The following is a 16,084-nucleotide window of genomic DNA, read 5'->3' as shown; positions in this document are numbered from 1 at the left end:
GTTCTATTACAACATTTGGAAATGGGGAAGATGGAACATAATATGCAGGATCAGCAATCAAAGCTCAATAAAATGCATTTTCAGTGTCCTTTGAGAGAATAGCAACACAAACCAAGAGAAATAACCTGGCTGAGTTTATTTCTTTTACGTAGAAAGCTATTTTAATAACATTCTCCTGATATATATATATATATTCCAAAATAAGAATCGCAAAGGCAAAAACAGAACTGGAAGCAGAAGAAAAGTGACGGCTAAAATACAAAGGATCTGGTGCAATGTTTCACACGGCAATTCTTCCGGGACTGCCAGGAATCTAGCTTGATAATAAACTGCACCTTTGACCTGAGCAGAAAGCTTTTCCTTTGGGCATCCAATACCCAGACTGGTATTCATTCTAGTATGCCCCAGGCCTTAGTTCTCTGGGACAATTAGCATGGCATTAAGAGACACAGAACTAAGGCCTCGATGACACACCATAGGACAGGAATAGAAAATGAATGCAGATTATTTTGATGACCATTCCTGGCCAACAACAGCACTGTCAGTAATTGGAACCCAGCAAAGAAAAACATTTCACAGGCATTACAAACACTTTATAGTATCGTGTGTGCATACTTAGGTGAACCTGATAAATGTCTTTACTGGATACATACCGATAATAGTAGTGATTCCCACCCCCCTTAATATAGGGAAATAGAGATGATACCAAAATTGTGTTTTGGAAAACATATAATACTTAGAAGCAAGTCATTTTATAACAACTCCTTTTATAATATACATCTGGTGTATGCAACTCTTTCCATTCTTTTGACCTTAAAAAGGCAAATTGAGACTGAAAACACCTCTGCCTTTTCCTTAGCTTATGTTATTTGGCACAAAATATATACAGATGGCCCAAGATTCTGTGTACAGATTTGTATGTAAAATGGCAGTTATATTTAAATACATGAACTCAAATTGGTCCAGTTATTTGAGTCACCTATTGTTCAAGATGAGTCCTACAGTAAAACAGTGGCAACTGCAACATGAAAAGTAACATGAAGGTTTTTTTGTGTGTGTTTTTACTGGGGACACAGACATAATACTGATTGCTGAAAGTGAGCAGCCTCAGCTTTCAAAAAGTGACCAGGGAGCCTGGTCAGTGCTGCTCAGGGGTTGAGTGTCGACCTATGAATCAGGAGGTCACTGGTTTGATTCCTGGTCAGGGCACATGCCCAGGTTGCAGGCTTGATCCCCAGTTGGGGGCATTGCTGCAGGAGGCAGCTAGTCAATGTTTCTCTCTCATCATTGATATTTCTATCTCTCTCCCTTTCTTACTCTCTGAAATATATAAAAAATATATATTTGTTTTTAAGTGACCAAGGAGGCCATGCTGCTCATCAGATCAGTTAACTACAGAGGTTGAATTAGCACAGTTTATTTGGCTTTAAACAATCACATCTTTGTGGGCTCAGAACTAAGTGCTCAGCACTAAGAGAAAAACCGTGTCCTGTGATGGCAAGAGAAAAACCATGGAAAATAAGAAAATCTGCATATAAGGAATTTTCTTTTTCCTTTATTCTTATTACAGTGTGTGTTCCTTGTTCTCTATATACCAGAAAAAAAGAAGACTGGTAAGAATATGGAGCATTTTCCCTCTCTCATTCTCTCTCTCTAGCTTTGATTCTTAAGCCAGATTGGTAAAGTCAGAACAAATCTTCCAAGTCATTAGGCACTTTCAGATGAATGAAACAACCTATCCTATATAATCCTATATAATAAAGAGCTAATATGCTAATTAGACCAAACAGCAGAACAACCGTCTGGATGACCTTCCTGGACAAAGCTGGGGCTGCGAGAGCCACGCCCCTTGCACGAATTTCATGCATCAGGCCTCTAGTTTATTGATAAGATACTATTTCACTGGTTGCAAATAGTTACAAAAACTAGTTTCATCTATGAGGTCATAGTGTCTTCTGAAATAGTTCCATCACCATTCTCTATTGGCATACTTAATGCTGAGAGGCTATGGGCTGGCTCACTAGCAGCCTAAAGGCACTGAAAGTGAATCTTAGTGTGCTCTGTGGGTAGCTAAGAGGAGTGTGTGTTCTTGCTAAAGGTCTGCTCACAAGGGAGCCTTCACATCTCTTCCCCTTTCTTTTTCACTTGTACAGCACTTGATCTGTACATTTTGGCACTCCGTTATGCTGTCTTACATTGCAGAATATTTCCATATGTTCATCTTGTCTTCCCAACTCTGAGTTTCTCCCTGTACAGGGCTCAAAAGTACAGAAACCAATTTTCTACCTCAAATTTGAAAACTCAAATGTTTTCCCTTGCTATGAAGACAGATTTGCTCAAGATTAAGTTAAGTCACTGCTGTGAAGGTCATAGAGAATGTAGGTAAACAACCAAGAACTAGAAGCTCTTTAAAGCCTAGAGAACATGCACATCTTGCCAAAGACTTGATATAAGGCTTTCTTCCATAACACCTTTACCAAAGCTGTCCACCAGCTGGACAAGGGGCACCATCGAACTTTATCCTGCCTCCACAATCGTGAAGAGCTCAATGCTCTGTGCTCCCGCATCTGAACCTAGGAGCAAAAGGCTTTGTGTGCAGCACTTTAGCAGATTTCCGGGGCCTGTTTTGAGTGTGAGGTTTCTTGAGAAGTCTGGTTCCAACTCAGATCTTGAACCCAAGTGCAATAGCCTCTCACCCCTGACTAAATAAAGCAAGAGACTCTAAGCACAGATGGATCCCCTATGACTCTCCTTAGGACCCTAGATTTCAAGAGCACAAATGAAAATCTTCACTTTTGCTTCAATACCTGGAGCAATGAGATTATTTCATAAGCTACCAAGCTACACAGTGGCTCTTGGTTCATTTATCTGTTCTGCTTAATCCTGTTTCCCTTTTGTTTCTTGATAAAGCCTAAATAAATTGTCCATGAAGAATTTTCTGTTCCTTAAGGTATGTGGAGGGAATCATGAAAAGAGGTCACTGCAATGAGTCCACATTTTTTGGTCCAGGTGAAGATGGAAGAGGTGGCAAAGGGAAGCCAACAAGGAGGCTAACTGCCATTATTCCCCAACTGCAAGGAAGGGGCAGACCCAGCTTATCCAAAAGGCACTCTCATCTGTTGGTAGACCAATTGGGCTCCTTTAAGGAGACCCCAAACATCCTTTCTGTAATAAGGACAGCTTCCTGGGCACTCATGGTAGCTCTTTGGATGGCTGGACTTAGGAAGTTGCGTAAGCCAGAATTAGGAGTAATTTAAATGGGGAGAATCAATAAGGAAAATGGTACCTCTAAGTAATATAGAGAGAAGGAAAAAGCAGAATATGATGTAGAGTTCTACAGCACAAACCTTTACAATAACGCCCATCTGATGCCAGCTGAAATCCAGGTTTGCAAATACATTTAAAACTGCCGTCTTCATTGATACACATTCCATTAAGGCACATGTTCCGTATGCTGCATTCATCCATATCTTAAAATACAAAAATACATTTTCTTAGGACCAGAAGAGGAAGCCTACAAAGGAAGCCAACCTAGATGGATATAATTGTTTCTTTACATTTCTTTCTTTTTTAAAATTATAGTCTAAGGTGTGGTCGGCAAACTGCGGCTCGCGAGCTACATACGGCTCTTTGGCCCCTTGAGTGTGGCTCTTCCTAAGCCTTAGGAGTACCCTAATTAAGTTAATAACAATGTACCTACCTATATAGTTTAAGTTTAAAAAATTTGGCTCTCAAAAGAAATTTCAATCGTTGTACTGTTGATATTTGGCTCTGTTGACTAATGAGTTTGCCGACCACTGGTCTAAGGCTAATTATCATCCAAATTACAGCACACAAACAGAGAGGGGCCATAGGAAATATGTATCTCAAGTTCTCAATTTTTGACATGTGCATGCAAACTATAAGGCTAAATTTATTTTATGACATGTATATATAATACACACATATACACATACATGTATACATACATATATATAAGTTCATATATAATTTTATGTCATAAAAACATGCATATACGTATTATGAAATTTGACTCAATAGAAACTACCAGGACTCTTTTAAGGAATAGCAGTTTAAAAACTGAAAATGTGTTAGCAGCCTCATGGTTAAATTTACTTCACAGATCCATATTACTTCTCATATACCAAAAATAAAAAGTAAATAATGGAATTTTGAAATTTATTTAGGTGATTTCGTGATTCTTTAAAAAGTGGAAACCAGAGCCCTGGCCAGTGTGGCTCATGTGGTTGGGCACTGTCCCATGCACTAAAAGGTTGCTGGTTCCATTTCCGGGCAGGCCACATGCCCAGGTTGTGGGCTCCACCCATAGGGGGCATGCAGAAGGCAGCCTTCGCTGTTTCACATGGATGTTTCTCTCTCTCTGTCTCACCCTCCCACTTCCTCTCTCTAAAAATCAATCAATATATATATAGTTTAAAAAGTGGAAACCAGAGAATCAGAGGACAGCTTGAAGTTTGAAGCAATTTCAAATAGGAGTAAGAAAAAATGTATTTTTAAAATGCAAGACTTGACTATGGATTACAGTCATGCCAGCTAACTTTTAAGGATCCTTTGACCATGAGGATATTTCTTTAAATTCATCAATATGTTATTTTATTTAATATTCAAGCTGTCTTGGGAGGCACTTGATCTAGACATGGTATGTTTTTACTTACCGGCATTAGTCAGATCAGTGTAATTTATGATTTTTTTTAAAACAGGATTCTATCCCAACTGAGAATTTTGGCATTACGTCTTTGAATTGAATCACTGAGATAATATTCTGCCAAAAATGTTTCTAAGAACAATTTTGAAATTCTTTTAATGTATGAATAGATTCTTGGGATCTTTCCCAAAGACGTTGGGAAAGATGATAAGGGCCATTCTTCATTTTTCACTGAAAGTCTAAGAAGTGGAAACTCATCAATAATTGCCATAGTTTCAATTTAGGAAAAAATGACAAGGGAAAAAGACAAAATATTTGAAACAGCCCAATTCAAAAAAATGAGGTGATTAATTCAAGAGATAATATAAAATTATGGCTGGCTCTCTATAGTCAATTATTCTCTCAATCAAATTTTACATTTTCAGATACCCATTAGTAATATGTTATTACTAGGTAGACAGTTTAAACAAAAAGATCATATATGACTAAAGAATAAATGATGTGCCCTGCATTTTAAAAAATAATGTACAAGTTCTAATTATATAAAATTAGGAAGTAATGATTTATGCCACCTAAGTTTAATCATAACCAGGGATCTTTAAATGGCAAGCTCTCCTCCTATATTTAAAATGTATTTGACTCACAGAAATGTGAATTAAAGGCATGGATATTGTCAAAAATTATGCTTGCCTCCCAGATAACAATATGTGAAATACATTTGATATTTTGAACTTTCACTCAATGGTTGACTTGGTCTTGTTAAAGACATCTGATATTGACACTCACTGGAAGAAGGGAGATAACAGTATTATACTGTTATTGTTAGCATGCTGTCATTACCTTCACAGTTCTTCCCATCTCGTGTAACGTGAAAGCCTGCATTACACACACAATGGAAACTGCCGTCTGTGTTGATGCAACGTCCATTATTGCATATCCGGCCGTTCTGTAAACATTCATCAATGTCTAAAATCAAAGTTAAAGTAGAAGAGATAGCTTTAGTGAGGGGGTTAAAAATTATTTTATTTCTCCCTCCCTCCAACTCCAAACTCATAATTTTAATCTTGGGTCACAATTACTAAATAATATTCTTCAAACATAAAGTTGGTATCAAATATTGTGAGAAATAAGATTACTGATTAGAGTTTGAAAGACATATGACAAAAGAAAAATGTCAACATAAGAGTACTCCCTCTAACTCTAATTTCTAATAAGACTCTTTAAACCTCGATTTATAAATAAAATAGATTCTTCTTCACCATTTTCCTAGCTGAGTTAATGAGCCAGTATACACCATTATTCATGTTGAACTTTGGCTGGCGTCCTTCAATACAGTTGCTTGTATGGAAAATAATACAATACTCAACAAAATATAATACAAGAATAAACTGTTTCATATATGAACAGCAGTAAACCTACTTTTGCCACATCCTGTATATGATAAAAAAGGCAGATCTGATAGCTATATCAGAATAATAAAACAGAAATGCCATTAAAAAAACATTTAATTCTATCTGAAAACCATCAATCACATGACTCTGAAATGTCTACCTTCCTGATGGCATTTCTGGTCCAAGTACAATGTTATTGTTTATTTATTCCTAGTCACTTTTCTAACTTCATGAGTATTCTAGCTACCAAATAAAACATTGGTAACTGTGGGCATTTCCCTCTTTTTTTCTATTGTATTCAATATTATGCCAAAGTAAACGGCAGAGCTTGATGTGAAAGTGTTAAAGATGACAGTAACTGGAGTAAACGTATATCTGATCTCTCATTTAAAGATTGATAGTAAACCCAAACTGGACAAGACAGTGTCCTGGATTATCTGCTCCTCTCAGTTTCTAGGCTAGATACCTGGAGGAACATCAAAGAGGATGAACACAAACCGCCTTGTCCACATAGCACACAGTCTTTGCCAGGGCTTATTCCCCAGAAGGCCGAGACCAGGGATCCGTGTAGAACCGGATGAGAGCAGACCTACCTATCGGAGCCGAGACCACATGTGCCTGATTATAAGTGCCCTCAACACCCTCCGGAGGACAAGAATGTGCACTCATGGCACATGGGTTGTTCTGACTGTCTACCCCGCGTCTGCATGGTGTCTTGTGGTTGACCCTCAGGCGCACTTTCTTTCTGGGCAGACCCGGCAGTGGTTTCCACACGAGTCCTTGGACTAGCTGAGGCAGTCTGGGCTTTTCTTCTGTCTGATCTTTGTGCCAACAACCTCCGATCTTTTTCTCTCTCATTTATTTCTTAATCCTTGCTAAAATCTGACTTGCTCCACACTCCAAAAAAAATAGGAAAACCCACATATTCTTGAGGATAGGATAAAGAGTTCAGCGTTTTCTCTCCTAACTAATTTCTGAACGCCCCAGGCTCCCTGCTGCTCTACAAGATGAATGAAAAGCTTGCCATTCACAGTCTGTCTCTTCTGACCTCTATTCAGCCCATCATGTATTTCTCAATGAAGTACACAGCCTTTCTGACCATCTGTGGCAAGTATCTACCCAAAAATGTGAGCATGTTATCCATTTTCTATGTTTGTGATACGCTTATTAGTACTAGCTATTAACGAAGACAGTGCTGGAGGCTTTTAGGTAATCCTCAGTCTCTCATAAATCAATCCTCACATTAGTGACAACAACATTCACCTCCACTGCTGGCTGTGCCCTACGTGAGTGCTCCTGATAGTGTCTTCGAGTCATTTCCTTAATAGTGTGGACTTCCAACACATCGCTTTCCGTTTGTTTTCTACTATTGCAAAAATGCCTAGTACACTGTTTGTACATGCCAATTATAGTTAGATTATTTATTCGATTTTAGAACCTTCTTAATATTTAAACAATAGTTTTATTGTTTAAATATTAAGAAGGTTCTAAAATCGAATAATCTAACTATCCACATTTATAATTCAGTAAGTATACTATTAATAGAAATATCAGCCGACTGAAATGCTACGTACTCCAGTTCTTTTCTGCTCAAAACTGCCAATTGCAAGTAGTGAACTAAAATATACCGCTGGCAGGCAATCTCCAACTCAGAACAAAATATGAAGATTTTGAAATCAGTCACTGATACAAACACTTATAACTTCTGTATGTCTTCAACTCATAGCTTTTGCTAAAAGAGGCAATAAAATTAACTCTTATGAATGGCTTACAAATTTTTAAGTCATACAAACCTCCCATCTTTCCTTGTATTTAATTTTAACAGGGAGTTTTCTTGCTTTTATCTGGCTTTACTGGATCAGTGATACAGCTCATTCTGTGCCAAATTTATAAAGATATAGATATATGAGTTCTCTGAGGGTGGGGAGTACCCCTTGGTACATCACAGTCACCAATAAAAGGCATTTTGGGTGACTTGATACGTTCATGAAGAAACAAACCTGAAGGGAAATTTTCATGAGGAACCACTGATAACAGTGCTTCGAAAACTTTAATGTGCACATGGATCCCTGAGGATCATGTTAAATTTCAATGTGATTCTTCCTCGGCAGATCTGGGGTGGGACCTGAGATTCTGCACGTCTCACCAGCAAACGGGTGATGCAGCTGCTGACCACACTCGGAAGCAGCAAAGACTTACAGGCTACTTCCTTAGCCTTTAGACCAGGGGTGGGAACCTTTTTTCTGCCAAGGGCCATGTCGATGTTTATAACATCATTCTCAGGCCATACAAAAGTATCAACTTAAAAATTAGCCTGCAATATTTGGTCAAACATTTAATTAACTCACCCTAATGCCTTGGCTGGGCCAAACCAAATGATTTCTCAGGCCTCAGACAGCCCACAGGCCGGACGTCCCCCAGCCCTGCTTTAGACCTTGCCATTAATAAATTAATTGCATCCACTTCCACCTGAGACTTTCCTAGTCAACAAAAGACAACGCCATTCCCTAACTCTCAGCTAAAAAATTTTAGACCTTGCCATTAATAAATTAATTGCATCCACTTTCACCTGAGACTTTCCGAGTCAACAAAAGACAACGCCATTCCCTAACTCTCAGATAAAAAATTAACAGGCGATAGTGATGAGGCAAAAAAAAGTAGTGAAAATCAGGACATTCCTGCAGGCACAGAAGCTTCTTTTAAAATAATTTGAATGTCAGATTTTATGACAATGTCCTTTGAAGTAACAATTATCTGGAGTGAAGTGCGAAAATCAGTGTGACCATGTTAGCCGTTCCTGGTAAAGGTTAGTTAAACTCCATTGAAGACCTTCGAAGCACATCCCTCACTGAGCACACAGGCCCCCCATCCCAGCGAGGACGCACCTCGGCACTCCGTCCGGGTGAGCGTGCTCTGGTAGCCGGTGCGGCACTGGCAGGTGTAGGAGCCCTGGTTATTAATGCACTCTCCACCGGCACACGGGTTTTTCTCACATTCATCCACATCTGAAAAAAACAGTATATTTTAGTAAGAAATCTGATAGCATAACTCATAACTCCAGGCCATTTTATTGGTTTCCTTTTTATGTTAAAACACTTTCGTTTTAAGAACTAAAGAGCGTAGTCAAAGGATCTCTTTTCTTTCCACTGCAGAGCGCCGTGTCACCAGCCACTTGAAGACTGTGGAGCAGTTAAAGTGTATTCTTCTCTTGTGTCATTTTTCAGAGGAAAATGCTGAACACGTAGCAACTCAACACTCCAAGCTAATAAACATTTTATCTTCCCTGAGTCTCGCCCAAAAGAATCAAACAGAATAACACTTCAGAAGCGGCTTCTGGATAGGATTCTGAGTATCTCTTGAAGCCTGATTTTTCCATAAAAAAGTGTGACGCCATCTAAGCATCCCCTGCTGAACTCCACTGGGAACATTAGAACAAAACATGACCCCCGCTGTCCTCTAAAGGGCCATTCTCACCCATCATGGAGCCCTCCACCTCCTCCACCGTGTCCCCAGACAGGCTCCCACTAGTTTTACAGTCATGGCGAACTATCAGTAGACTTAGAGGTAAACTGGTTTAAATTCCTCTATGGCAGTGGTTCTCAACCTTCTGGCCCTTTAAATACAGTTCCTCATGTTGTGACCCAACCATACAATTATTTTTGTTGCTACTTCATAACTGTAATGTTGCTACTGTTATGAATTGTAATGTAAATATCTGATATGCAGGATGGTCTTACGTGACCCCTGTGAAAGGGTCGTTCGACCGCCAAAGGGGTCGTGACCCACAGGTTGAGAACCGCTGCTCTATTGTAAAGGCGAGGAAGCTAAGGCTCACAGAGGATAAACTACCTGGCCCAGGTCACATGCTTCTTGTGGCAGGTGCAGGTCTGACCTCACACTCCCCAGCCCTGAGCTGGATGTTCCCTCTTCTGCCCAACTCAGGGTGACCTCTAGGGTTGAATGACTTTCCAATGGGCTGCTAGGGGAGCTTTCACATCACCAGGGAACTCCATAGCACAAGAAACCAAGAACGACTGATTTTTGCCTGATTCATAATTTCAGAATTGGAATTTGAAACAGAACTAAGGGAAGAGTTTATTATATTTTTAAACATTAGATGGCAACTGGGTTTTCTTAACAATATAAGGTCCCTGTGGGACATTTCCTCCCTTCACTAGCTTAAAGGTCTTGTCAACCATTTAAAGTTTCTCTCTTCAGTTTTTAATAACTAGAGAGAGTTGGTAAGTTGTCCATTTAAATTAGTAAAATGTGAAAAGATTTTATAATTTTGAGATACTTTTAATGCTCACGCATTTTAGTAAAATGAGTTAAGCTGAATGTATTTGAATGTATTTTACAATAAAAGTTAAAAGTCACTGTGTTAGGCAGAATAATGGCCCCCAAATATGTTCATGTCCTAACCCCCAGGACCTGTACATATGCTACATGGCCAAGGGGAATGAGGTTGCAGGTAAAATCAATGCTGCTAATCAGCAGATCTGAGCTGGGGAGGGTCTCCTGGATCACACAGATCCCCCATGGTGATCACGAATGTCCTTGAGTGGAAGGGGGGTTTGGGAGAGGGAACCAGAGAGTTAGAGACTGATCTGAGGATGTTACCCTGTTGGCTTTGAAGATAGAGGGAGGACCCCTCAGGCAAGGAATACAGAAGGCTCCAGACACTGGAAAAGGCAAAGAAATGAATTTTCCTGAGAGCCTCCAAGGGGAGCACAGCACTGTAACATCTTGCTATCAGCCCCGTGAGACTGTGTTGGACTTCTAACCTACAGAACTATAAGATAATACATTTGTGTTGCCCCTTGCAATGCCACTAACATGTGATGCCACTAAGTTTGAGGTGACTTGTTACAGCAGAATAGAAAACCTGTATAGTCAAGAACTATAAGATAATACATTTGTGTTGCCCCTTGCAATGTCACTAACGTGTGATGCCACTAAGTTTGAGGTGACTTGTTACAGAGAATAGAAAACCTGTATAGTCAAAGAACAGAACACTGCAGTAACCTCTTGCTACCAACCTAGCGATCTATTACATACCGATGCACTCCCCACGAAGGTCCAGCTGGAATCCTTTGTTGCACTCACACCGGTAGCTCCCAGGAGTTGGAATGCAGCGTCCGTTTTGACAGAGGTGACGAAACAACTGGCAGTAATCAGTGACGTTGACTGGCAGCACCCCTAAAGGAATCATATTAAATCCCATTAAAATGCTTTGTAACTAGGGCATCTTTCATCAGCACTTAATCTGGCAATAATGGGCAAGACGCTGGATCATAAAGGAAGGAGACCCTGGGCAAACAAAGGTCATCTGGCTTCAATAAAGCATACTTCCATCCTGCCCACAGAGATCGCAGTGCACTGCGGCACACCTGGCCAGGTATCACCTGCTTCTCTGTCTACTCCTCCCCACCCCTTTTTCCACCCCAATCTCAAGATTCCAGGTTGGAGACATAAGGCAGTGAGTTATTGGCATTTACTTGCAAAACTGCTTTGTATGACTAATAACCCAAGGATAATTTTACACCTCCTCTATTAATTCATCCTGTAATCAGATTTAAATCTCTCCCAAATCTTTCCCACAGTTGACTGAAAACATCTATAACATAAAAGGACATTAATCTCTGGAGAATATGAAACCTCCCATTTTTTAATCTAAGAACTAGGTAAATTGAGAAAGTTTTATACAACACTATATAAACTCAAAGTTAATCCAAGATTTGGTAAAATTATTTAATGACTAAAGCAGCATAACCAACAACAAAAAAGTTAAGCTGACTAATGCAAGAAAAATTGCTAGATGACTTCTGAATTCTTACTTGGTGGTTCCCGAGATGGATACGGATAGTCCACTGGTGGTCGAAGGCCCGGAACGCCAGGTCCAGGAGGAAAGCCAGGAGGAACAGGGTGAACTGGAGGAATGGGGCCAATGGGTGGGGGAGGATATCCTGGTCTCTCGGGAATCACCATAGGGACAGAGCACAGCTTGTTGTAATCCTCTGGAAAAACACAACAGAACACAACAGCTAAGCTGTAGCATCTGTCATTGGTCCATGGAAATCATCCTTACTTTTCAAAAAAATCTCTGAATAGCACTGATCTTCAAACTGCGTAGGTCAACTGAAGAAAAGGAAAAAAGCCAACTGACTTCATTCCCATTCGGAATACCTACATCAGCAGCCATACTGGTACAATAATTCAAAACCCAAAACAACCTTACCAGGGGGTGTACCAATGCCTCCCCCAAACCCAGGAAGTCTTTAACTTATATCACAACTCACTTCAAAGGAGAAGAAATGCCACTTTCTCCATCTAGTCCCACCTGTGGATCCCAAAGGACTCTAAAGAGTACCCTTAAAAGCCCAGATTTTATTTCATGCGCAATGGAAAGCACTGGAGGTCTTCAGCAGGATTAAGATGTGAGAAGATGAACATTTCCAGATCATTCTTGCTAACGTGGAAGATGTACTGGAGGGAGCCAAGGCTGCTGCTGAACCCGGGGCAAGACAATGATGACTGAACAAAGGTGGTAGTGATGGAATCAGACAGAAGTAGATAAATTTAAAGCACATTTTAGAGAAAAATGGATAGTGCTTGGTGCAGGTGTAAATGTCAGAGTGGAGGGAAGAGGAAATTGAGAATGACTTCTAATTTCCTGGTTGTGCAATTGGGTAGATGCAGGCTCCGATCCCTGGGATGGGGAAAAGTGTGGTGGGGGTGGGTTTGGTGGGTGGAAGCTCTATGTTCCATCTGAACAGACGAGTTTTGAGATATCAGACATCCCAGTGCAGATGTCACACAGCATTTGTCTAAGAGAGTTTGAAGCCTAAAGAGAAGTCAGGCTGGACATAAGTTTTGCAGTTATTAGTAGATGGGTGATATCTAAAGCCATAGAGATGGATGAGCTCATCTAAGGAAGGGAATGCGGGGACAGAACTCCCGAGGAATACCTACTTGTGAAAGACAGAGTGATGGTGAAGGAGGGGCCCACGGGGCCCAGGGGGTGGTGGTCTGCTGCTAATGCTGCCTAATGACCCTCTGAACCAGTACACCCTGATTCAGGCTGATTCCTATTTCCCACAATGCCATATCTTTATTAGAAGAAATTGTCTTTAGATCTGTGACACTTTTTGCCCCCTGGGCTTCCAAACAGGTGTTTTTAAACAGTACCCAGGTTTCCAGAGAAGTATTCACTTAACTAATCAGTTTCATGTTTCCCACAAATAGCCATATTCTGTCATAGTAACCTTCCTTGAGAAAACTGACCATGCAATTTTTAATGTATTTTTACTCTCTTGCCAGAATATTGATAATTGTATTATCACTGTCACACAGAGATTCTCCCATAGTTACTTTCCATATTAGTTTAGTCCATTAATAGAAATTAGGCCAATATTTTTCATTTCGTTGTGGACTAAAGTCTGGTTTCTTCTAAAACACAGTAAAATATCTTACTGAGATACATTCATAGTTGAACCTCCCATGCTCAGCCTAGCCCTTAAGTTGTGTCTTAAAATGCACTTAAGAGGAATCTGTTAACGTGCTGGATTTAATTGAATGCCAATTATATTAAAGGACTCGTTTTGCTTCCAAGCATCAAGCAGTCTTTCTTTCTTTCTTTTTTTTTAGTCTTTCAGCATTTGTATAAAAGAAGTTCCATAGCTTATCATAATTTCTGCTAATTAGGTGGGTATATTACTTTAAGCACGCCATTAAATGCATCGTGTCCTCTCCAGGAGAGTGTATCAGACTGGGTCCTATACTTTCTTCAGCTTAATAACTGTCCATTAAATGCCTTTACATTCAGGATCAGCAACCTGGGGCGAATTTCGTTCAGTTGATGTCCACCTTTCCTATTCCCATTTAACCCAGAGATGATACAGATTTTATTTTTTGAAGAGTAAAAAACTGACCTATCTAGAATATTCCTTCCTATGTCATCACTCTCTGTCAGAGACCCAAGCTCTGTAGCACTGGTACTGGAACATTTGAGCAAACACACACCTACCCACAAATGTGTTTTCTCTATCAGTCTGCTTTGCCCTGGGCCTACTTCAGCCTGTGCATCTTTCCTGGTACACCTAGGACCCGAGGGAACCAGGCCTTCTGCCACGTGTGTCCCAAAGTAGGTCTTCAGGCACCTAAACCTGCTCCAGTTTTCTCTCTCCTCTACTCAAGCCTCAACACAGGAAGAAATCCACATCGATGCTGCTGATTCCTAAGTTAACATGTATTTAAAAAGCAATTTTCCTGGTACCCAAGCCATACGTCTTAGTAGGAAGTCACATGTGTCTAAACAGCAACCTACTAAATGGTCTCCCTAATGAATGAAGGAGGGTGGGTTATATTTTTAGGTCAGAGACCGTAAGCAAATCAAACAAAATATATGACTTGGTATATGTTAAAAGATATTGAAAGATTTTATTGCTTCTTTAACTCACACATATAATTCTCAGCAATAAACAGAAATTTTATAGCAACATCTGTGAGCAATTCTATAACCCTCGATAATGGGCAATTCGCATTCTGTGAGTAGCATACTCCGAAGTATTTCATTAACTCTGCATTATCCACCCTCACCTTCCTTTTCTCTCCCAAATGTCCCTGATTTAAACACACTTTTCAGGAATCAGGTTGAGAAGGAGATATAACCCCAGTTATAACTTAGAACTGCTGGGAAAGATGTCACTTAATAAATTGTTCATTCTACTGATTGCCTCCTATAAGCAAGATTTTGCTAAGTACTGTGGAAGTGTTAAAAAAAAAGCATAAGGAACATGGGGCTATAATGATGTAGGAGACGTCCTAATGAGATTTACCAACTAGTGAAAACACAATGTATGAACACACAGAGGCACAAGGCAGAGCTGGTGGGACGGGTGCCGCAGCAGGAGCACAAGCCTGGAGCACTGAGGACAAAGCAGCAATTCCAGCTCCTTGTCTAGGGAGAGTATATGGACCAGGTCACCTTTGAGCCAATCCTTAACAGACAAGAGGGTAGATAATGAGCAGGGTGGCAGGGGTGAGGAAGAAGGAATAAGGACCTGAACTGGGGAGAAGTGTTAAGAGAAAAGAACATTTGAGTTTAGAAATACTGTGACTGGGTTCAAGGAATACTGGATCACATTATGTAACTAGAAAATAAAGCTAGCCTGGCCAGCGTGGTTCAGTGGGCCATGAACCAGAAGGTCACGAATCGATTCCCAGTCAGGGTACATGTCCTGGTTGCGAGCTCGATCCCCAGTGTAGACCATGCAGGAGGCAGCCAATCAATGATTCTCTCTCAGTACTGATGTTTCTACCTCTCTCCCCCTCTTCCTTCCTCTCTGAAATCAATAAAATATATATTAAAAAAAAGAAAAGAAAGCTATTACAAAGAACAAGAGTTAAAAGATGAACAGGGAGCAATTTTGGGGACTAAATATAAGGCTAAGTACTAAAATCTTATTTTCAAGAAATAAAGTGACTTAGACCAGTATATAGGGCCTGACTTCGTCCTGGGAAAATTTTTCTGGACATCTTTCTCTACATTTCCCCCCAGACATCATTTTTTTAACTGAACTCCGGATGAGTTATGCTTTGGGAAATGTATGTGGCAGCTGTGGAGTTCACGGAGATCAGCCTGGAGGCTACCGCAATAGCCCAGACGCGGGAAAATGAACATTACGTGGAAATAAATATGACAGATGAAAGAGATATTGTAAAAAAAAAAAAGTCAACAGAACTTGGCAAGTAGGAAAAGGAAAGTGTCAGATGTTAGGGAAGGAGGAAATGTGTACCCAGAATAGCTCCCCTGAAAGGCTCTGGGAGAGCTGCGTTTCATTCGGAGCTTTGGAGGACTGCATGCGGCCAAAAGAAATAGATGCGAATAAGAGGGAGCAATTGCTTCCAGAAAAGGGTGCTGTTTGGCGGTCATAGGCAAGCGAAGTAAGAAGCTGTACCTGGAAGCAGTGTTATTGATATAGGCCTCTATTTTCCCAGTCCGTGACCTGGGGAAATTTTCCTGAAT

The 16,084-nt window shown here is 40.3% G+C and overlaps 1 protein-coding gene across 1 annotated transcript in view; it reads right to left on the bottom strand.

The window, feature by feature from the left end:
* Positions 1-16,084, bottom strand: part of FBN1 (fibrillin 1) — a 243,974-nt gene that overhangs the window by 96,800 nt on the left and 131,090 nt on the right. Inside the window, exons 9-13 of the mRNA XM_005863975.2 lie at positions 11,895-12,074; positions 11,116-11,256; positions 8,943-9,062; positions 5,507-5,632; positions 3,348-3,470 (exon numbers count right to left, since the gene is read on the bottom strand). Of these exons, the coding sequence (XP_005864037.1) occupies positions 3,348-3,470; positions 5,507-5,632; positions 8,943-9,062; positions 11,116-11,256; positions 11,895-12,074 (690 nt within the window). The remainder of the gene's footprint in view (positions 1-3,347; positions 3,471-5,506; positions 5,633-8,942; positions 9,063-11,115; positions 11,257-11,894; positions 12,075-16,084) is intronic.

The sequence above is a fragment of the Myotis brandtii genome, unplaced genomic scaffold (assembly GCF_000412655.1).
Source record: "Myotis brandtii unplaced genomic scaffold, ASM41265v1 scaffold182, whole genome shotgun sequence".
Classification (NCBI taxonomy): Eukaryota; Metazoa; Chordata; class Mammalia; order Chiroptera; family Vespertilionidae; genus Myotis; species Myotis brandtii.
The sequence above is the reverse complement of the archived record's forward strand: the minus strand, read 5'-3'. Positions and strand labels throughout refer to the sequence as shown.